The sequence below is a fragment of the Alexandromys fortis genome, unplaced genomic scaffold (genome assembly GCF_014885135.2).
Source record: "Alexandromys fortis isolate MF-2015 unplaced genomic scaffold, M_Fortis_MF-2015_v1.1 scaffold_435, whole genome shotgun sequence".
Classification (NCBI taxonomy): Eukaryota; Metazoa; Chordata; class Mammalia; order Rodentia; family Cricetidae; genus Alexandromys; species Alexandromys fortis.
In genome coordinates, this window is record NW_026068304.1 from 252,331 (window position 1) to 275,910 (window position 23,580).

Sequence of the window (23,580 nt, forward strand, 5' to 3'; positions counted from 1 at the left end):
CCATGATTCTCCCACGCCAGACAGATGCAGGTTAAGATCCTCCCTGGTAAGCCACTTCATGGGCTACACAGAATATTAGAAATGGGTTAGATTAATATGTAAGAGCTAGCCAATAAGAAACTGGAACTAGCCGGGCCAGGCAGTGTTTAAAAAAATACAGTTTCCGTATAATTATTTCGGGGCATAACCTAGCCATGCGGGCGGCCGGGTGCTGGGGACGCAGCCCTGCCGCTCCTAATGCAACATAGTTCATTGTCAGCATTGAAGCGAAGCATGGTGGCATGCAAGCAGACATGGTACTGGAGAGGGAACCCAGAGTTCTACATCTGGATCAGCAGGTAGGAGGAAGAGAATGTGACTTGAGCTTTGAAACCTCAAAGCCCACCCCCAGGGACACACATGCTCTAACAAGGCCACACCTTCCAATAAACCCATGGGGGAGGGCATTTTCATTCAAACCACAGAGCACCTTTCTTTAAACACAGTGATGGCTCTCCAAGCAGGATGCTGTCCATTAGTCTTAGAACTCCTAAATATAACTATACAACTCTTTACTGGTCAATTGAGTTCTGTGTACAAGGCACTGATCATACAATACAATCTATCATTATTTTATACTATTCCAAAATCAGTTCTAAGGGAAAAGAGCCTTCTTGATAAGCCTACTAAGTAAGTATGTTTTCCTTCAGTTCCATATTCCTACTGCAACCTAGTAAGGATGAATATATATTTATAATTGCCAAGCACGATATCTATATCTATATTTATATCTATGGTTAACTGCCTGCTTGTGCAAACCTACAAACACACACACACACACACACACACACACACACACACACACACACACACACACACACACGGTGCCCAGCAGTTAGAATGCCCACACAAGATCTGTCTTTTGAATATGCTTGGTTTATTCACACAATCACTCCTTATAATACCATGCTAGTAAAATAGTTAAATGTAGTTAAACAGACATCTCACCAAGAAGGGAACAGTTAGTTGGGCAGAAAACAATACTGCAGGGATCTTCTCAGGTAAGGATGTTTCAGAAGCTTGGCAGGCTCAACCCATGTCCACTGTGAAGTCTTTCGACTGTGTCGGGCTGGGAGGATGGCGCTAGTAGCTGTCCAGGAGGTCTCTGAGAATATCAGCCAAAGGCTAATGCTGACAAGTCGGCACGTGTGAGTTCAGCAATGGCGCTAAAAGTGCAAGGGTCACCAAAGTCAGGGCCACACAGAGGCCAGTCTCAAAGCCTCCTTGCCAGTGGACTGGGAAACCACGTTTGGGAAATATGGCAATTTGGTCCAGTTTTTCTAGTATTTCAATTGGCTGTGGCTGTACTAACAAATCAACACCACCTAGGGGTTAGTTCATTAGCATATCAAGACTTGTTTTGGGATTTAGATAGTATCTGATAGTATCTAATGGACCTGGTGGCAGGTCCATTAACAGGACAGAGCTTGCCAGGGACAGGACTGGGGGCAGGGTGCTTATCTCCAAGTCTGTCTGAGCTGGTTGGCTTTAAGCACCAATCTTACAGGCTTTACATTATTCTAAATCACACAAAAATGGTTTTCACTAATGTTCCTATCAATTCTGTTCTACTTTTAAAAACTTACCACTTCTGTCTTCCATGGAATTGAGCTCAATTTATGTAGTTTAAACTTAAATCTGTGCTTCCCTAACGAGCATAAAGACCTTGACGATTCTTGAAACTCCAATAATGCTATCACTCAAATCTGTTAGGCAAGTCTTCCGTCTCTAGGCTGTTTGGCCTCTGAGTCCAACTCCTGAGCCAGTGTTCTTGAAGAGGAGAGAGCAGTTTTTGATCTTTAAATTTTCAGTACACTCTTGAGGTATGAATAAATCTGCCCTGTACCATTAGAAAATTATATTGTAACATGCCATTAGGGAAGGAGAGCTACCTCTTTCTTTCACAATCTTCTAGGCTATAACCGTGACCACTTTGGCCCTAAAAGAATCAGTTTGCTTTCTTTTTCACTAAACTTCTAGTAAAGACTACTGAATTGCAATGACCCCTTTCAGGCTACTGAGACATCCAAACTAATCTAAGAGGAGCCTTAGAACAAAAGAGAGCAAAAGTTCCAGGCACAAGGGGCTCTCCTCTTTCCCTGACATGAGTAAAGTCTAGAAGAAACTCAATTCTGATCCCTTCCTACTCCTCAGGAACACAAAAGTTCTCATGTTCTTATTGCTGGTTTGGCTAAGTGGTCAGCTTCCACACTGAACCCATCCAGGTCCCACCAGCATTTACATGGTTAGCATAAACCCAGCTCTCTTAGTTACCATTGCATTGTTGTCAAGAGATACCATCCAAGGCAACTTATAGAGGAGAGCATTTAACTGGGTGCTTGCTTACAGTGTCCAAGGGTTAGTCCATTATCATAGGAGTGAGAAGTGTGGTGGCAGGCAGCAGGCAGCAGGCAGCAGGCAGCAGGCAGCAGGCAGCAGGCAGCAGGCAGCAGGCAGCAGGCAGCAGGCAGCAGGCAGCAGGCAGCAGGCAGCAGGCAGCAGGCAGCAGGCAGCAGGCAGCAGGCAGCAGGCAGCAGGCAGCAGGCAGCAGGCATGGTGCTAGAGAGGTGACAGTTACATTGTGATCCTCAGGCTGCAGACAGGGAAAGGGAGAGACTGGGCATGGCATGGGCTTTTGAAACTTAAAACCCTATGCCCAGTGATGGGACTGTTCCAAACAATGTCACACCTTTTAACCATTCTCAAATAGTTCCTGATGAGTACGCATATAATATTCTATGGGGCCATTCTCATTAAAACCACCATACCAGTTATGGGCAAAACTCATTGGCGGTAGATGAAAAAATAGTGACTCCAGTTGTGAGGAAGGAAGGCACCAGGTGAGAGTTTCAGTGAGAGAAATGTTAGGCATCTTGATGTGTGGATCATGGTTACATGAATACACACATGAAAGATTAAGCAATAAGCGTAATACTTAGTAAGCAAATTTATAAACTTAGACAAGATTAAGAGAAAATAGAATAAAAATAGAAAGCATAACTTTTTCCACTGCTGAGGAAAAATAAAGACAAATCAGCCTATAAGAAAAGTAAGAGAAAAGGAGGAAAAAAAAGATAATTATGGTTAGTACAAAGCACATTACAACTGGCAAGAAGAAATGTAAAACCCACTTTACTGTATACATGAGACCAAACAGACTAAGGTGAACAAACAAACAAACAAACCCAGCAGAATGTGTCAAAACAAGAAACGGGGTAAATCCAAACCATGAGTCCCTCTCACTGGTACTTCAGCTATCAACACTTCCTTCCCCTCCCGGCAAACGCAAAAATGAAGAGAAAAAAAAAAATGAAGCGAGCCCTCTCATATTATTACTAAACTTTTTATACAAATTTCGTTCTAAATCTTCTAAACGACTACGAATTTCATCTTCCAGGGTTTTTTATTTGTTTGCTTGCTTTTGAAAACCATTTTGGTAACTAGGTTTGGAATGCCTTCGAATTCTTCTCACTAAGAGCAGTGGAACTTCATTTCCCTCCTCTAACGGCTTCTCGGTCCGCCGCGGTTCAGGGACTGAGCCCCCTCCACGAAGCCAGGGCCAGCGAGAGGCTCCCAACCGGGTTTCCGCCTCCCCGCGACAGCCGCTTGAGGAGCAGAGCAGCCGACCAATCACATCCAGGAGCGCACTTTCCCCGCCCCCCCCGGCTGGGGGCCCGCCCGCCCACCCTCCCGCCTGCGCACTGAGCCACCCGACCGGTAGGAAGCGGCGTCGACCCGTGGGCGAGCCGAGCCAGAGCCTCGCCGCGACTCCAGCGTCTCCCGCGTCCCGCCCTCCAGCTCCACGGCCTCGCCACCGCCGCCATGGTCGAAGCCGACCGTCCGGGGAAGCTCTTCATTGGAGGGCTCAACCTGGAAACCGACGAGAAAGCCCTCGAGGCGGCCTTCGGCAAGTACGGCCGCATCATCGAGGTGCTCCTGATGAAGGACCGGGAAACCTCCAAGTCCAGAGGCTTCGCCTTCGTCACCTTCGAGAACCCCGCGGACGCCAAGGCCGCCGCCCGCGACATGAACGGCAAGTCCCTGGATGGTAAGGCCATCAAGGTGGCCCAGGCCACCAAGCCGGTGTTCGAGAGCGGCCGGCGCGGGCCCCCGCCCCCCCACAGCCGCGGCCGCCCGAGGGGCCTGCGCGGGAGCCGCGGCGGCGGCGGCGGCGGCCCGCGGCGCCCTCCGTCCCGGGGCGGGTCGGCCGACGAAGGCGGCTACGCGGGGGATTTCGACCTGCGCCCCGCGCGGGCCCCGCTGCCGCTGAAGCGCGGGCCGCCGCCGCGCCGGGCCGGGCCCCCGCCCAAGAGAGCCGCGCCGTCGGGCCCGGCGCGCAGCGGCGCGGGCGTCCGCGGCCGGGCCCCGGGCTCGCGGGGCCGAGACGGCTACGGAGGCCCCCCGCGCCGGGAGCTGCCGCCGCCGCGCCGCGACCCGTACCTGGGCCCGCGCGACGACGGCTACTCGCCCCGGGAGAGCTACTCGAGCCGCGACTACGCGCGCGACCCGCGCGACTTCGCGCCCTCGCCGCGCGACTACAGCTACCGCGACTATGGCCACTCGAGCGCGCGCGACGAATGCCCTTCCAGGGGCTACTGCGAGCGCGACGGCTACGGGGGCCGCGAGCGCGACTACGCTGAGCACCCGAGCGGAGGCTCCTACCGAGACCCCTTCGACGGCTACGGGGACCCGCGGGGCGCCGGGCCTGCCCGAGGCCCGCCGCCATCTTACGGCGGAGGCCGCTACGAAGAGTACCGCGGCTGCTCGCCCGACGGCTACGGCGGCCGCGACAGCTACCGCAGCGAGCGCTACTCGAGTGGCCGCGAGCGCGTGGGCAGGCCGGAGCGTGGGCTGCCGCCGTCTGTGGAACGAAGCTGCCCGACCCCGCGCGACTCGTACAGCCGCTCGGGCCGCCGGGCGCCCCCCAGGGGCGGAGGCCGAGTGGGAAGCCGCCTGGAGCGAGGTGGAGGTCGGAGCAGGTACTGAGCCCCCCGGACTGGGACTCGGACTCAGGACTCACGTCCAAGTCAAGAAAAGAAGAATTCGTTTCCTGGTAACTCACCCAAGGACTAGGACTAAGAAGAATCGTTTTCCTTATTTTTACCGTTTTAAGATTTTTTTCCCCCCATGTTAACTACCTCTGCATTTTTATGCTTTTGAGAGGCAAAAAAAAAAAAAAAAAAAAGTTAAAACTCGTTTAATTTCATTTTGGAATTGTTAAACGTTTCAACAAGCTCATGTTAAAAGTCTGACTTGAACCTGAGTAGTAGTCTTCCTTGTCGTTCAAAGTAGTTCTCGTAAAGGCTTCTTCCTTCCAAATTTGCCTGATAAAGGAGGCAAGTGGTTCTAAGGTGTTTTCACAGAAATCTTGGCCACCTAAAGTGGAAAAAGGATCATGCTCCCCTTTCAGACCAAACTGGGATTCGGGGAGAAAGAGTTGGGGGGAAAGTGGTGTTCGCCACTGGATTTCAAAGTGTCTTTCAAACCCCATCTCTGTTCCCAGCACTAAAAGCAAACCAAACTGCGGCAGCCAAGCCACTTAGACCAGATGCTGGGTAAAGAAGGTGCCATTCGCTCAATGCTCAATGAGTTTAAAGCAAATGGATGCTGACCTTTATTTTAATTTTTTTTTGACTATTTTTGCCTTTTCTTTGGGGGTCTGCAGACTCTCCTGTCACCTCACTCCCCAAAATAGCATTTGCATGACTTGAACAGCGATGGAATACTAAATTTAAAATTTGGCAAACCAACCTCAAAGCTGAAAAACAAAACAGCTCAAAATTATCAATTGATAGTGTTTATTTTTACCATTAATTACATACACATTATTAAGAAATAAGTGTGCTAATGGTGGATTTGGGAATCGTGATGATTTCCATTCCTAACTCTGAGGTACTGGTTCAGGTGGAGAAAATTGGGCTTCTTACCCTGGGGTGAAGCCTCTCAGGAAGAGGTCAGAGAATTCCTGAATGATTGCATTTCAACATCTGAGAATCTCAAATGCTTTGAAGGGACAGGGTCAACTGTCTGAAAAAGGCAAAGGGTTTGGTGAGTGTTGCCCACTGAAAAGGGGGGTTTGGGCAGAGAAAGACCAGAGAGGCTTCTTTCAAGATACTTCAGGAGAGACATAAGTCTCCTTTTCACCCTAAACTCAGGTCAAGAAATAACTTGTGGAATTCCCCTGCTTGAGTAAGAAAAAAGGTGTAAAACTTATTTTCAGTGTAATTGCTCAAGGAAACGGACACAAGAACAGCTGCAACAAAAAAATAGAGTTCTGAGTGCAACACACACAACCTTAGAGAATGTTTTTTTTTTGACAATGTAGTAGATGAATTAAAGGATATGCCATATAGTTGCCCAGAAGATGAATTATAGCAAATAGAATTTTTAAATGCAGGAATTATTCTAGCAAAACTAAGATTTTTATGGGGAAATTATTTATTAAAGAACAAAAGAAGAACTAAGCAAATGGAAATTTCATGTTTCCTCATGATTGAGAAGACTTACCATAGCTTCTCAATCGTGCCAAATTAACTTGAAAAAGCAATGCAACTTCAACTGAAGTCACAATGTATTTTTTCATAGCTCCCCTCCCCTCCTTAATAACACCATTGATTGCTGATCAGTTGTGATGCAATATTAATAATTGGCAAGCTAAACCCAAAATAAAACAGTAGCTTTATTTCATCAACAAATTATGAAGGAACTCTAAGATAACGGATGATATAACTAATCTTAAAGTTTACATGGCGGAACAAAGAGCACGAAGAACCAAAACAGTATTGAGGAAAAGTATTAGGAGATATCAAGATTTATTACAAAGCTCTAACAATCTAAACCGTATATTAACAACAGACAAGAATAGACCAGTAGACCAAAACCAGGAGCCTAGAAACAGTTCCACTTACAGATACAAGCATTGTTATATGATAGAAGTAGCTTTAAAAGTCAGTGGTGAAAGGATGGACATTTTAAAAATGACTTGATTTGCAAATGATAAAGTCAGATTCTTTAACTCACACCATACACAGAAATAATGTTCTAGATGGTTTGGAAACAATTCTGAAGAGGAAAACTGAAGGAAAATTAAATGCATTCACCATAGGTGGGTAGAGAATTCTCCTTAAAGACAAAAGTACAAACCTACAAGGAAAATGTTGATACAATTTCCACACTATTATTTGTGATAAAAGGTACTATTAACAGTGAAATATCAAATAAATTGGAAGCATGTTGAAGTAACTTTTAAAAGAATGCTTTGCAAGTCACTTTCTAAAAAATGACAAGAAGTAAGTGAGCAAAAGGACTCTTACTTTTCCTGGTAGGTGTAGAAGTTGATACAGATTCTTTGGAAGTAAATTGACAGTGCCTGGTAAAGCTGAAAGGTGTGTACTTCATGATCCAGAAATGTCAAGAAAAGACCCTAGAAAATGCACAGGTACACAAAGAGTTGCGCACAAAGCTGGCCTTTTAGAGCTCTCTGGTGTGTTTAAAGGGTGTGAACAGCTTAGCAGGAACAGTTCACCCAGCGAATGAAGGTCCACCCAGAAAGCTAAGGTGAATTGACCAGATTCAGTGATCAACGTGGGTAAGTATAAAGTATGTGGTAGAAGGGGGATATTGTATAAATGTAAATTGTATAAATATACAAAATCAAAAAGCATTTTAGGAGCGATAACATAGGATAGGGATATTTAGTTTGAGGAGGAGGAGATGGGAAGAGGAGTAAGTTTTAGGTGTATCTTATGCTCTATGCTTTTTTTTTTTTTTTCTGAATGATAGATTTTACTGGGCATGGTATCCCTTGAGGTGGAGGCAGAGGATTATGAGCTGAGTACACCCTAGTTTTATATGTGAGACCTTTTCTCAAAACTAAATTTTTAAGAATTAAAATATATGGGGAAGTGGAGAGAATATGGAAGAAGTTGCAGGGTGGGGATCATGATCAGAATATAGTGTATGAGAAACTATATATTTCCAATTTAAAAGTAAAAACCTGGGCAGTGGTGGTGCATGCCTTTAATCCTAGCACTTGGTAGACAGGCTGAGGCAAGCAGCTTTCAGTGAGTTTGAGGCCAGCCTGGTCTACAGAGAGTTGCAGGACAGGATAGTGTTATACAGAGAAACCTTGCCTCTAAAAGCCAAGAAAAAAAAAACTAAATTATTTCTATGGTTTATATTTAACACAGTTTCACAGTAAAAATTTTATATAAAAATTAGAGGTTTGCACAGTACATGGTGTATAACCAAACAATAAAATGTCACTCATTTTTACAGCGATGTGCCTTTGTTCTCATGTTAAAGGTGATGCACTTGACTAAGTGTCTAGAAACTTTCCAAACTGACTTAGAGCTAGTTTATGATTATCTCAGCTATAATTTCCATATCTGAATTCCAAATCTTAGGAAGTTGCAGGTGTCCCCCCCCCAGGGCTTAGTTTTATCTTTTGAGATGGTATCTTCCGTCCTACAGTTGCTCAGGCTCTCTAGTAGCTAAGGAGGACCTTGAATTCTTTGTCACTATCTCCTTGGTGCTTACGACTCCTAGGTGCTTAGACTGTAGGCTGACGCCCCAGTCTAGGTCCAGACTTGTTCTGGAAGCAGTGAAAAACTTGTGCAATTAACATCACATACTGAATAGTAATCTTAATGTTGAAAACATTTTAAACTAGCTGGGGCCCTTGTAACATTTCTTTATATGGTTCCCAAACCCACCTTCCTTTTAGCTTCTATTTGAAAAGCAATGTGATTTTCATTTTCTTAATAATATTCCCTTTTCGGGGACAACGACTCTGCTCTCAGTGTTTTCCTCCTTAGGGCAGATGTAGCAGTCATCAAGCAGAGTCAGCCTACATTGCATACACACATTCCCTGTGGAGGTAAAAAAAAGTTTTTAGAATCTGCCTGATGCATATGCAGTGATACTGATTCTAAAGACAATTTCTATCCCAGGATAGCCCTTCTAAGACTTTTTTTTTTTTTTTTTCTGAGACAGGGTTTCTCTGTGTAACAGCCCTGGCTGTCCCAGAACTCAACTTTGTAGACCAGGCTGACCTTGAACTCACAGAGATCAACCTGCCTCTGCCTTCTGAGTGCTGGAACTAAAGGCCTGCACCACCACTGCCTGTCATATTTTTAAAAGACCCAGCAATAAATATGTATAGATAATGTGGAACATCATTATCGAGCATAAAACTTAACTCTAGAGGAGCTGCAGTGCAGCAACGACCCCATGAGCTGAAGAGACCTGTTGGAATGTTTTGGGGGTGGTGCAGGGGAACAGCAATACAGCTTCCCCCTTTTGCCCTTGGAGACAACATTTGATCACAGGTGCCATCCTCAGTCTGGAGTTTTCCCCTACATCAACTTTCAGTATTGGGACCACACTAACATAGCTGTGAGCAACTGGTTAAAACAGTAGAATGAGTTAAATTGTCTTAAAAAGCGGGCCTAACAATTTTCCTATTAAACTTTACAAAAAGTCTTCTAGGAGGCCAGTCTGCCGGGAAGTCATTCTGGAGAAAGTAATCCTTAGCCAGGCAGTCTTAAACAAAATACCAGTTGAGCTTCTGACCTATGGTTTCATGTAGTCCAGGCAGGCCCCAAACTCTGCATTGTATCTAAGAATGATCTTGAGCTCTGGAGCTTTTTGATTCTTCCCTCCAAGTGGTGGGATTACAGGCATGTGCCACCACCCACAGTGCTGGAGATTGAAGGCAGGGCTTTGTGCATGCCGGGCTGGCACGCTACCACTGAGTTAACATTCGCAGCCATAACTTAATCCTTAGATTCAGAAGGGATTTTAGGCTGATTAAATTATACAAATGCATGCAAATTTAATTATGCTACAGTTAACTATGAGGTAGTAGCAGTAAGAGATTGGCACAGGACACCAGAAAATGCAACCTTAAAGAGATAATAACCAAAATATGATCTAAGATGAGTGCCAGGTTGCTATGAGAATAAATTTTAAAGGTAGGACATAGGAAATTTTCTTACTGCTTTTCTTGCGCACTGAATAAGAGTAATTTTGCTTAGAGATGAAGCTAAAGGAAATGCATATAAATCAGTAAAATTAATTAAGGGCATACCTTGAGGTTGATTACCAGAAAAGCAGAAATGAGGAATGCCAAAATATAAATTAACAAATGAGGGCCAATGAGAAAAAGGGAATGGAAGCAGGCAGGGTAGCACATACCTGTGTCCTCAGCACTCTGGCAGAAGGCAGGTGTGGCAATCTCAGTTTGCACTTGAGTGTCTTATCGCTGGCACCTGAACTATGGACCAGAGGAAGACGAGGTGGAGAACTGTCATGTGCAGTAAGGGCTACATTTTCAGTTTGAAATTGCCCTATTGGCTGAAAAAGCTGAGTAGTTAAGTGTGCTGACAGCAAACAAGGTTACCCTATAAGAGTAGTCCACTAGATGTCACCAAAAGCTCAGCAGTTCCTGCTATGCACCTGTACCGTAGCATTGGGGACAGGGCCTGAAGCATATGCCTGATGGTGCTGATGCCTTCCTTCTAGATCGGATGAGATGAAATGAAGGCAAGTGGGCATCTTCAACTCTCCTGAGGTGAGTACTGGATAACTTGAAAATCAGAAATAGATCCAAGTACATATAAATACTAACGTTGATAGGGAAAGATGGGGAATTTATGCTAATTAAATTGGGTAACTACTTTGAAAAAAATCATATGTAAAGTGCATATAATTATATCATTGTTTGCCAAAATAAGTTCCAGGTCTACTAAGTTTTACTTTAGTTAGGAATCTCTTACAGGTTTAAGGAACTGTTTTTAAAATTACATTTATTTAGTGTGAACACATGTACATGCCATGCCTGTGGACGTCAGAAGACAGCTTGTGGGAATCAGTACTCCTTCCATCTGGTACTGGGGATTAAACTTAGGTCATCAGGCTTGATAGCAAGTACCTTTCTTTACATGCTGAGCCATCTTAACCCTACGGGATTTTTCTTCTTATATGACAACATTTATTATCATAATCATTTTTCTTTTTCAAAGTGTTTTAAAATTCATTCTTTGAGAGTTTGATACAACATGTTTTGATTGCATTTAGCCCAGTACCTAAAGTCTTCCTTGACCTTCCTCTTCCTTGCCCGGTGTTGTGTCCTTTTGTTTTTTAAATCTTTCAAGACGAAGTTTAGTAACATTATAAAGCATTCACATTTTAATGCTAACCACCATTTATTCATTTATAAAACTATTTCATCTTGAAAAAATTATTTTCTTAAATGTAAAAAAAAACCAAAAGTTGAGAAGACACAGGTATAGTTTTATGTAATCAAATTTTGTAATCCAACAGGAGAGGGAAATGAAAGTTTTATACTAACATATTTCTATATAAAATTTAAAACTCTCCATTTACTTAAGTTCACTAAACTTCTCATTATGTGAATATCCTATTTTTATTAATTAAATTTATGTATTATTTTACATTTTGACCACAGTTTCCCTTCCCTCTTATCCCATTTCCTTCTCGCCCATTCTCTCCCTCCCCCACTCTGTTCCCAACCCCAATCCACTCCTCCTCTGTTTCTATTCATAAAGGGACAGGCTTCCCATGGATATCAACAAAACATGGAACATCAAGTTGTAGTAAGGCTAAGTACCTCCCCATGTATTAAAGCTGGACAAGGAAATCCAATATGAGGAATAAGTATCCAAAAGCTAACCAAAGCTTTGGGGACATCCCCTGCTCCCACTGTTGGGAATCCCAGAAGCAGACCAAGCTACACAACTATTATATATTTTTATATATGGCATATATAGAGCTGGGGCTTGATTGCCCCCATGAGGGCTTTCTGGTTGTCCAGACTCTGAGCTCCTTTGAGCTCAGGTTAATTGGTCTGTGGGTTTTCTTGTGATGACCTTGACCCCTCTGACTCCTAAAATCCGTCCTCCCTCTCTGGAGCACTGTTACCTGAGCTCGACCTTATGTTTGGCTGTGGGTCTTTGCATCAGTTTCCATCAGTTTCTGGATAAACCCCTCTGATGACAGTTGGGGTTTGCGCCAATCTGGTCACAGGAGATGGCGAGTTCAGCTACCTATCCACTATTGCTGGGAGTCTACGCTGGTTTCATTTTTGCAGATCCCTGGGAGTTTTCCTTGCACTAGATTTCTACCTGACCTCAAAATGCACCCCCTTTCCCAGTCATCTCCCTCAGACTCCCTGACCAGTCCATCCACCCGACCTAATCTGTCATGTTCCCATCCCTACCCACCCCAAGTTCACCCACAATATCTTTTCTATTTCCCCTTCCCAGGAAGATCCAGGTATCCACTCTTGAACCCTCCTTGTTAACCTAAACTCTCTAGGTCTGTGGGTAATAGCGTAGTTATCCTTTACAGCTAATATCTGCTTATAAGTGAGTACATACTATATTCCTCTTTCTTGGTCAAGGTTATATCACTCAGGATGATTTTTTTCTAGTTCCATCCATTTGCCTTCAAATATCAGGATGTCATTGTTTTTAACAGCTGAGTCATACTCCACTGTGTAAGTGTACCATATTTTTTAGGCATTTCTTCAGTTGAAGGACATCTAGGTCATTTCCAGTTTCTTACTATTACAAATAAAGTCACTATGAACATAGCTGAGGAAGTGTCCTTGTGGTATGGTTGACCATTCTTTGGGTATATGCCCAAGAGTAATATAGCTGGGTCTTGAGTTAGATTGATTCCCAATCTTCTAAGAAACTGCCATATTTATTTTCAAAGTGGCTGATACGTTTGCATTTTTGCCAGCAATTGAGGAGTGTTCTCTGGCTCCACATCCTCTCCTGCATAAGTTGTCGTATGTGTTTTTGGTGAATATCATATTTTTTTAATTTTATTTTTTTATTAAAAATTTCCATCTCCTCCCATTTCCCTCCGTCTCCCTCCACTCCCCCTCCCCCTCCCTCTCCAGTCCTAAGAGAAGGCAGGGTACCCTGCCCTGTGGGAAGTCCAAGGCCCTCCCCCCTCCATCCAGGTCTTGGAAGGTGTGCATCCAAACAGACTAGAATTCCCAAAAGCCAGTACATGCAGTAGAATCAAATCCCAGTGCCATTATCATTGGCTTCTCAGTGAGCCCCCATTGTCAGCCACATCCAGAGAGTTCGGTTTGATCACGTGCTCATTCAGTCCCAGTCCAGCTGGCCTTGGTGAGCTCCCATTACATCAGTCACACTGTCTCGGTGGACGCACCCCTCACGGAACCCAGACCCAAAAAGATGAATATGGTATGTACTCACTCATTAATCAATTCTAGCCATAAACAAAGGACATTGAGCCTATAGTTCATGATCCTAGAGAAGCTAAATAATAAGGTGAACCCAAAGAAAAACATATTTATCCTCCTGGAAATTGGAAGTAGACAAGATCGTTGGGCAAAACTTGGGAGCATGGGGGGGAAGGGGAGAGGGGAAGAGAGAAGGGAGAAGGGGAGGATTGGGGAGAGCTTGGGGGAGTGGGATGGTTGAGATGGAGGAAAGGTGGATATGGGAGGAGGCAAGAAGATAATTAAGGGAGCCATTTTAGGTTGGCTCTAGAGGGGTTCCCATGTGTCCAAGGGGATGACCCTTGGACAGCAGAGGAGAGGGTGCCTGAACTGGCCTTGTTCCATAGCCACACTGATGAATATCTTGAACCTTCCTCTGGTAATGGATGGAGACAGAGACAGAGAGGCCCACATCGGCACACTGGACTGAGCCCCGAAGGTGCAGATGAAGAGCAGAAGGAGGGAGAAGATGAGCATGGAGTATCATATTTTTTAAAGGTATTTTTGTTGTTTGTTTTAATTCTATGCATAAGGTTTGCCTGTATCTTTCTTTGTTAGTGCACCATGTGCATGCAGTACACATGGGAGCCAGAAGAGGGCTTCGGATACCTGCGACTAGAATCACAGATGATTGTGAGCTACCACATGGGTGCTGGGAATTGGACCCAGGTCCTCTGGAAAAGCAGCCAGTGCACTAAACCACTGAGCAATCTCTCCAGTGTCCTAATATATTCACTTCTATCTGGCTATAAGACTGTTCTTTTTGGTATTTTTTGTTTGGTTGGTTTTTACAAAATCATGTACCTTTGCTGGCTCAACTAGGGACTGTGGACGGATCTCCTACACTTGCTATACTATATCCCTGTAACAGGCCTTTTCAGAGCCAAGTAGCTTATTTCTTTAGAGCCAGCAAGATGGACTCTTTTTTTTCTCGTCTGTTAATGCAGTCTTCTCTGACCATATTATACCAGTCTTTACAATACTAACATAGTTATTTCCTATTTTATACAAGTTCACCATGAATGTTCCCATCCAAGTCATGTTTATCATATGGAAAAAACACAAAATTTGAGTGGTGATTTGATACTAAAACTTTGGTTGAGGATCAGAATTTTATGAGGATTTTCTACATTATATATAAGTGATCATTTTTTTTTTTGAAACAGGGTCTCATTTATCCCAAGCTATCCATGAACTCCCTGTGTAGCTGAGTATATCCTTGAACTTCTGATGATCTTGTTTCCACCTCTAGAGGGCTGGAATTACAGACGTGCCCCCACCACACCTGGTTTTATGCAGCACTGGGAATCAAACTCTGCTTTGTACATAGAAGACAAGCATTCTGCCAACTAAGGTACATGCCCAGAATTTATCTGCATGTTGGTTTCCTGGCCACCTAGACTCAAATAATCACACAGAAACTATTAATTACAATACTGCTTTTTGATGGCTCAGGCATATTTCTAGCTAGCTCTTACATCTTAACTAGCCCAGTTTCTATTATTTTATATTTTATCGTGAGGTTTGTGGTTTACCTGTAAGGTGGTGTCTTTCTCCTTTGACAGCTACCTGGTGTCTTCCTGACTCTACCTCCTTTCTCCCTGCATTCAGTTTAGTTTTCCCACCTAGCTCTATTCTGCCCTGCTGTAGGCCAAAGTAGTTTCTTTATTAATCAATGATAGTAAAATATATTCACAGCATACAGAGGGGAATCCCACATCAATGATGTGCAAATTCACACTACAGTATCACTACAATGAAGCTGCTCAGCGGCTTGGGATATAGCTCAACTGGTAGAGCTCATGCGTAGCATATGTATGACCCTGGGGTTCAATCCCCTATAACGCGTTAACCTGGGGTGGTAGCATTCTGTCTAGTTCCAGCACGTGAGAGCTGTTGAGAGGATTAGGAGTTAAGATTGTGCTTACCACATAATGGACTCAAGGCCAGCCTGGGGTAAAGGAGACTTTGTTCCAGAAAGGTGGGTCTTTTATGCTTAGTATAAAGAAAAAGTACTAATGGAAATTAGGCAACAATTTTGTCCCTTTAAACCTATAATTTTCAGTTTGAGAAATGAGAGACTTGGGGACTAAAATCATTTTGATTTGTATGATTTCTAGATTTCCTTCCTGGCCCCCCTATTAGAAATAACTAATATTTGTGAGCAATTTCTTTGAGCAAACAATGAGAAAATACGTAGTTTAGTGTTTACAATGACTCTAAAATAGCCATCATTTTTATACCTACGTTACAGATAAGATTTAGGCCCAGAGAAGTATTTCCCCAGGACTGAAATAGTGTTATTTTAGTAAACTATTGATGTCAGTCAGAATAATTGATCTCTAGAGCCTGGAGATTTACTTGGCTATTCCATCAGAAGGCGCCTGTGCTGGAGCAGTCATGCCATGTATTTTGGGGGAGAGTGTCATGTTGTTTGAGGCTGCATGTGTACTCTAAGCTCGCTGACCTGTGAGTTTCTATGTCATTCCCCTGTCTTTACTCCCTACCAACTGTAGGTGTGCTGGATTTTAGATCAGCTACTTTGTCTGTCTTTTTATATGGATTCCACAGATCTAAGGTCAAGCAGGCTGTCAAGTACTTTTACCTGTTGAGCTACTTCACTGACCCTGGCCTCTACTTGATTATGTTTACCATGAACAACTTTTTCATGGCTTTTGTCTTGTCAGCATGGTAGTAGTTTAGACTACGAAATCTCACAATAAATCTTGAATTGAAGCTGAGATGTTTAAAGCTACAGTGAATCAGTTTGTAGACTGCTTGACTGCCATTGCACAGAGTCTGGGGTTCCATAACTTGCACTGTACAAGTTTGGTGACAGATGCCTGTAAACCTAGCACTCCACTACATAATAAGCTTGAGGCTAGCCTCTGGGATACCTGAGACCTGTCTCAAATGAATAAACAAAGAATATAGATCCAAGTATGTCTCTCTTAGGGTCCTCATTGTTGTCTAGGTTCTCTGGGATTGTGATTTGTGGGCTGGTTTTCTTTATGTTTAAAAACCACTTATGAGTGAGTATATGTGATAATTGTCTTTCTGGGTTTGGATTACCTCACTCAGTATGATGTTTTCTACATCCATTCATTTGCCTGCAAATTTCAAGATTCATCATTTTTTTTTTAATGCTGTTAATAGTACTCCATTGTGTAAATGTACCACATTTTCCTTATCCATTCTTTGGTCAGGGGGCATTTAAGTTGTTTCCAGGCTCTAGCTATAGCAAACAGTACTGCTGTGAACAAAGTTGAGCACATGTCCTTGAGGTACAGTTGAGCATTTTTTGCATATATACCCAAAAGTGGTATTACTGGGTCTTGAGGTAGGTTGTTTCCTAATTTTCTGAGAAATAGCCACACTGATATCCAAAGGAGCTGTACCAGTTTGCACTCCCACCAGCAATGCAGAAGTTTTCCCTTTAACCCACAACCTCTCCAGCATAAGTTGTCATGGGTGTTTTTGATCTGGGCCATTCTTACAGGTGTAAGGTAGAATCACAAAGTTGTTTTGATTCACATTTCTCTGATGGCTAAGGATGTTGAGCATTTCCTTAAGTGTCTTTCGACCATTTTAGATTCCTCTGTTGAGAGTTCTCTGTTTAGTCTGTACCCTGTTTTTATTATTGGATTGTTCTTTTGATGTCTAGTTTCTTGAGTTCTTTGTATATTTGGAGATCAGCTCTCTGTCTAATGTGGGGTTGGTGAGCATCTTTTCCCATTCTACAGGCTTCTGTTTTATCTTGTTCACCATGTCCTTTGCTTTATAGAAGCTTCTCCGTTTCAGGAGGTCCCATTTATTAAGTGTTTCTCTCAGTATCTGTGCTACTGAGGTTATATTTAGGAAGTGGTATCCTGTGCCAATGTGTTCAAGTGTACTTCCCACTTTCTCTTCTATAAGGTCCAGTGTGGCTGGCTTTATGTTGAGGTCTTTGATCTATTTGGACTTGAGTTTTGTGCATGGGGATATGGATCATTTTCATTCTTCTACAAGTTGATATCCAGTTATGCCAGCACCATTTCTTGAATATGCTTTCTTTTTTCCATTTAATATTTTTTGCTTCTTTGTCAAAAATCAGGTGTTCATAGGTATGTGGATTAATATCTGGGTCTTCGATTTGGTTCTATTGGTCCTCCTGTCTGTTTTTATGCCTTTATTGTACAGGATTGTTTTGGCTATCCTGGGTTTTGTACTGTCCTTTCAAGGTCTTTTAAGAATTTTGTTGGAATTTTGATTTAATATGTAGATGGCTTTTGGTAAGATTGCCATTTTTCTTATGTTAATTCTACCTACCCAAGATCATAGGATTTTATAGATGTTCATTTTACAAACATCCATGCTCATAGACCTGCCGTGACACCTAGGCAAAATGAAGACAACCAGCCCCAGATCTGTAAGGGCACAATTGCTAGCCAACAGAATGGTAACTAATAGTTGAGACAGTAGTAGAGCAGTGCCCTGTCTAGAGTTAGTCTAGTAAACTAATTAGACTGTTGCAGCAAGCACTCATCTGGTGTTCTGTGAGAGACGGGGTTAGTCCTTTCCTAATCACTTCCAATGACTCCATCTGGGAAGAGAACTCAGTTACTATTAAGAGCAGCCACAGCAGGAAGTGCTGTGTTGGTGATCAAAGATAGGTTTCTATATTTATTGTGACTGGTCAAGTTGGGAGGCTAAGTACTCTCTTTCTCCCTCAGATATTAGCTGCATGTAGTTTTCTCTTATCGTTAATTGAAAAACAATTATACATTCAGAAACAGTGTCACAACTAATAATTAAAAGTGTAATCACAGCCAGGTGGTGGTGATACATGCCTTTAATCCCAGCATTTGGGAGGCAGAGGCAGGCGGATTTCTGTGAGTTCGAGGCCAGCCTGGTCTACAAGAGCTAGTTCCAGGACAGGCTCCAAAGCTACTGAGAAATCCTGTTTCAAAAACAAAACAAAACAAAACAAAAAAGTATAATCACTAGACCAACATGACCTAAAAGGTGAACATTACCTGTCCCAAAGGAAACACCTCTCCCTTCCTGGATGGAATCATTTTCTTGACTTAAAAACAGTTAAGTTCTTTTCTCTGTATTGAATTGTGCCCAAGTTGAGACCCCAGAGTAGTCACCGGAATCCAGTCAAGTCCAGAATGCAAAAGCAGGGTTTATTTTTTTCTAGCTAGGTGGGAGCTCCCCCATTACATGCTACACAGTGCAGTGGGGAGAGCTCCCAATCCTCATTTGTGGTTGACATATATAGGCAAAAACTACAAGCCAGGTTCATTTAGGATCGGGGGGCGGGGGGGGGGGTTGCTAACTGAAGGATGTGGGCTACTTCTGCATACCCCCTTCCCTCTTTAAGCGGCTATTTTTGCTTCTGTGCATGCCCCCAGCCCCCGAGCAGTTACTCCTGCTTCTGCCTACACCACAAAGATGAGTGTCAACAGGTGGCTAGCTGCTAGGAACATTTTTGCAGAGGTTCCTGTTTTCAACTTGCTCTTGATGTTGCGGAGTTCTTGAACCCAGGTCCTGATCAAGCAAAGTTTTTTAACATTTTCCATGTTCTTACATAATAATGCAATTTTACTTTTAAGTATTATAGTTTGCTCAAGGACAGCCTGGAAAAAAGAGCATCCAAGGGATGCTCTGAAACCGTGGAGCTTGTAAAGGGAGTCTGTGAGGAAAACTACTGAGGAATGTGGAAGAAAACTAAGGCTATTCAGAAGCCAACTTATTAAGACTGATTTCTTCCCTAAAGTACTTCTGAATACCTCCCCCTATTTTTCCTAGCTAAATTAAACAACAGCAAGGGAAGAAAAATACACATTTAGTACCAAAAGTTTAAAGTTACAATGAATATAAAATAATATTAGAATTTGGTAGTAATCTATCACGACTACATTTTTACAAGGAACCTTCTTTTGTCTCATACTACTGAGGCTGAATGAAGACTAACATCTAACTCGGGTTGATGCACTTCTAACCAGTTCCAGGTAATGCCCTGTGGCTTAACCCTGCGTCAGTGAGTGGAAAGTCATATGGCCTTGTGCAAACCCAACTAATATAGCCACATGTATGCAACACAGCTGCTTGTGTGCTTTCCCCTTCCCCTCTGCCTCTGTATTTCTCTACTGGAGTTTCTTCCTCCCTCACTGTGTTCTTTACTCATTTCTTCTTCCACACATCTGTAATTTTGATCCAGGGATTCAGTAATGCCGTCGATTTCCTAACCTGGCTCTCCTCTAGCACTCAGCTCCACAGAGCTCAGCTCTGCATTCCGAAGGCTTCTGTAAGTGAAGTCACACGAGGGGAGTGATTTCTGAACCCAGTTAGTTTCCACGAGTGTTGCTGCACTGACTGTCTTACGGAAGCAGTTTGGTGCAGGGAGATTCTCCTTAAGTCATACCAAGTGACATCAGTGTGTAAGACAGATCTGTGGACTGAAGAGAGGGCAGTCACATGGTCTTTGAAAATCTCAGCACTGTCCCCAGAAGAGGGAGGAGTTGAGATTTTTCTCAAAATGTTCTTCCTTTAATCACTTTCTGGAGTGAGTCTTAAAAATTCCAGTTATTCATAAGAGGCAGTGAGGATTATGGAGTTCATATTTTATAGACTCAAATTGGGACAGTATCAAAGGATAGAACGTCTGAAAAATGGCAATCCCAGAAGATTTTGTGACACTGTTTTTAAGATGAAAATTGAATAAATGTTGAGCACCATCTTTGGTTTCACTTATGAATTCTTTTATAAGTAATCAAATCATTACAAAATATTGGTTTTATTGTCACCCAGTAAGAATAATAAATTCTGGCTGAAATGATGGCCATGGGAATGGAACTCCTCCAACCTCTATACGGAGCATTGTAAAAATCTATGTACTGCTTTAATTTAAGGTATGTACTATTGTTTCTACTAAAACCTAGCTGACAGGAAAACAGACACATTCAGCCCTGGAAATCAGTGGTTCCAAAACTGTGGAGCTGATTTAGCTCAAGGTGCTTTGACCCCAGAGCCTGTCATTTTAACCACTGCTTAGGGATTCAATAAGGCCTAGAGGTTTTCAGCATAGTGAGAGCAGGCCTATGTCTGGTGTATCTTGTTATTTTCACTCTACCTTAGGCCTTGTGCTTTTGCTACTGCCCGATATATTTTATGCAAATAAATAAGAACTCTACAGAATGTATCAAACAGTTTTGAATGGAAAAATTTGAATTTCATTACTTAAAGTTTAATTAAAGACATAAAATTTTATGTAGGAAATAAACAGCCAAGATTTCCAACCAAATTATTCTGTTCCTCTTCGCCGTTAAACCTTAAATTTTGAGCTGGGGGTGTAGCTCAATTAATAGACTCTTAGATTTGATTGCCAGCACCTCCCTAAGCCAGGACGTGGTGAGCCTCGGCTGTAATTCCAGAACTTGGAAGGTCAAGGTCAGCTTGAACTACTTAGAGAATTGGAGACCAGCTAAGAGTCAGGAGATCCTGTCTCAGAAAACAATAGCACACATTTCAAGTCTCTCTAACTTCCTGGTAAGACTGAGTTTCAAGCTAAGGGGGTGGGTCCATGATTGACTGTAATTCTTGAAAATTCTGTCCACTGTAGATTCTCTAACACCGCACTCAGCTCAGCAGCTGCTTCCTTGCTGCTTTTCTGGTGTCCAGGTAACAACTGGGTCAGACATTTTTCTGGGTTTGTAAGTAAGGTTGTTTGTGGGTGAAATTAACATTTGAATTGGTAGGCAGAGTTAAATACTGTCTCCTTTTGTTGATGGGTCTCTGCCCCTTGATTTGAATACCTGAATAGAACAAAATAGCTGAGGTTAAGAAGGAACTTCTGCTAGGATACCAGCTTGTTCTGCCTTCTGATTCCAGTTAGAGCATAGTTTTTGGATCTCACCAACTGCTGGCTTTCAAGCTCGAGTTTATACCATTGACTCTCCTGGGTCTCCAACTTCTACTGCAGACATTATAACTGGCTAGCCTCATAATGAGGTGAGCTAATAAGTCTCTCTCCTTGTTTCCATTTGTGTTTTCCTGTGCCTTAACGTTTGTGTATGAATCTGTTCATAGATGTATATACATTTCCATGTCATATATGTATATATAAATGTGTCCATATGTTTTGTTATTTCTCTCCAGAAATCTGACTAAATACAGTTTTTACCAACAAGAGAAATTTGTTAGTGATACTTTGAGCCTATACTCAAAATTAAGAAAAAGTTTAACAAAGAGATAAGAAGTTCTAATAATATAGTACATAATGGAAAGACAAGAAAACAGAATGTTAGCGTTCTGCCACATGGGATTTCAAATGGAAAGTTGAGCTTAAATGTATTGGAAAATTGTTGTTTAAAAAAATATACTGCTACAGAAACAAAGGAAGAAAAAAGATATGCAGATGGATACCGGGGAGATTGCAGAGGGAGTTATCCGATCATCTCAGATATTAAAGACCAATTTAAAGATGAAAGAACATGAAACTAGACTGCCCTTGAAGAGGGACTTATGTGACTGAAATGGAAATAAAAGAGAAACGTGTAAGAATTTTTCCCATAAATGTTACATTCAAGTATTTGCTAAAATACAACAACAAAATATTGTGTGGTGGAAAGGGGTGGGAGCTTTCTTTTTAATGATAGGTCTAACAGGTCCAGAGCAGGGCCTGCTTGAGCACCCTGCTCTAGTGTGTAGCACGAGTAATAAAAACCCAGAGACAGATATTGGTGTTAAGTCTGAAGATCAGAGAAGCAAAGCAGCCAGACACTGGCTCTTACTACCTTTACCTCAGACTGAAAATGGTGAGATCCTGTCTCCACGAATCCTGAAGATTCCACATCCACACTCCACAGAGTTCCTGTTTCTTCCCCTTTATATTCCCTCTCTTAACCCAGTCATATCTCTCCTGTCTCCACCTACCTGGTAGTTACTCACATTAAAGGTGTGTGATCCTAAGTGCTGGGATCACTCTTGTGTGAGCTCTGTTTCTCTTTTAGACTGATTGAGTCTTGTGTAGCCCAGGGTGGTCTTCAATTCACAGAGATCCACCTGCTCCTGTCTCTTGAGTCCTGGGATTACAGGCGTGTATCACCATTCCCTGGCCTGTATGGCTGCTTCACTCTCTGATCTTCAGGCATGTTTTATTTATTAAAACACAAGTAATATATCGCTATGCTAGTGCTTTCTAGAACACAGAGTAGACCTCTATCTCCTGACCCAGTCAATCTTCTTTTCCCTGATAATGAACTGTGCCATGTTACAAAGACCCTGGGAAGAGAACAAAAGTATAATGTGGGGGTGGCCTTCATAGTGTCACAGTGAGAGACTTACATTCCACCAGTTTTAGAGCTTGTAATTACTAGAAGTTATAAACATGCTCATATCTAAAGTTCAGTCACTCAGCACTTGTTTAACTACACGGCCTGTTTTTAATAGCATTTAGACACTGAGAGTGCATAGGTGACAGATACAAGATAATCTCTTTGGAAACTTGAAGAATCCCAGTGACTGGGCTAGGAATTGAGGATAGGTTCACAATTAGACAAGAAGTTTCCAAATTGGGAGTCACAGCCCATATCAACTATATGGGCAGTAAACATGAGATTCAGACTTTGGGATCATGGATTTTTCTCTTTATTTATTCTGCTTTTACAGGCCAGTTTGATTGTCAACTTTATTGACATGAACTATAGAGATTTTTGGGAAGAGGGAACTTCAGTTAAGGAATGAGCACAATCATATTAGCCTATGCTCATGTCTACGAGCAGTTATCACGATTGATGATTGCTATGGGAGGACCCATCCTATTGTGGGTGGCACCACTCCTAGGCAGATGGGCCTAGGCTGTAAAGCTAGCGGAGACTGAGCAAGAGGGAGCAAGTCAGGAAGTGTCCTACCTCTGCAGGACCTGCTTCAGTCCTGCTAGAGTTCCTGCTTTGACTTTCCTTGTGACAGACAGTTGCCTGGGGTGTTGGCTAAAATAAAGCCTTTCCTCTCCAAGTTGCTTTTGCTCGGGATGTTTTATCACAGCAACAGAACAGAAATTAGAACATTGCTCTAGAGCAGTGGTTCTCAAACTTCCTAACGCTGTGACAATTTAAAATAGTTACTCATGCTGTGCTGACCCCAACCTTAAAATTACTTTCATTGTTTTGTGATAACTGTAATTTTACAACTGTTGTGAATTATAATGTAAATTGTAACAAATATATGTGGTATTCAGTGGTGTAGTGAAGATAAAGTCAGAATAGGAAAGATTG

The 23,580-nt window shown here is 42.8% G+C and overlaps 1 protein-coding gene across 1 annotated transcript; it reads left to right on the plus strand.

The window, feature by feature from the left end:
- Positions 1–3,763: 3,763 nt before the first annotated feature.
- Rbmxl2 (RBMX like 2) lies at positions 3,764–5,184 on the plus strand. Its single transcript, XM_050132661.1, has one exon. The coding sequence runs from the start codon at positions 3,862–3,864 to the stop codon at positions 5,023–5,025; it is 1,164 nt and encodes a 387-aa protein (XP_049988618.1). The 5' UTR covers positions 3,764–3,861; the 3' UTR covers positions 5,026–5,184.
- Positions 5,185–23,580: the final 18,396 nt, after the last annotated feature.

Bases quoted from the DNA above. Each gene is read 5' to 3' on its own strand.
- Rbmxl2 (XM_050132661.1), top strand. From the start codon at position 3,862: ATGGTCGAAGCCGACCGTCCGGGGAAGCTCTTCATTGGAGGGCTCAAC.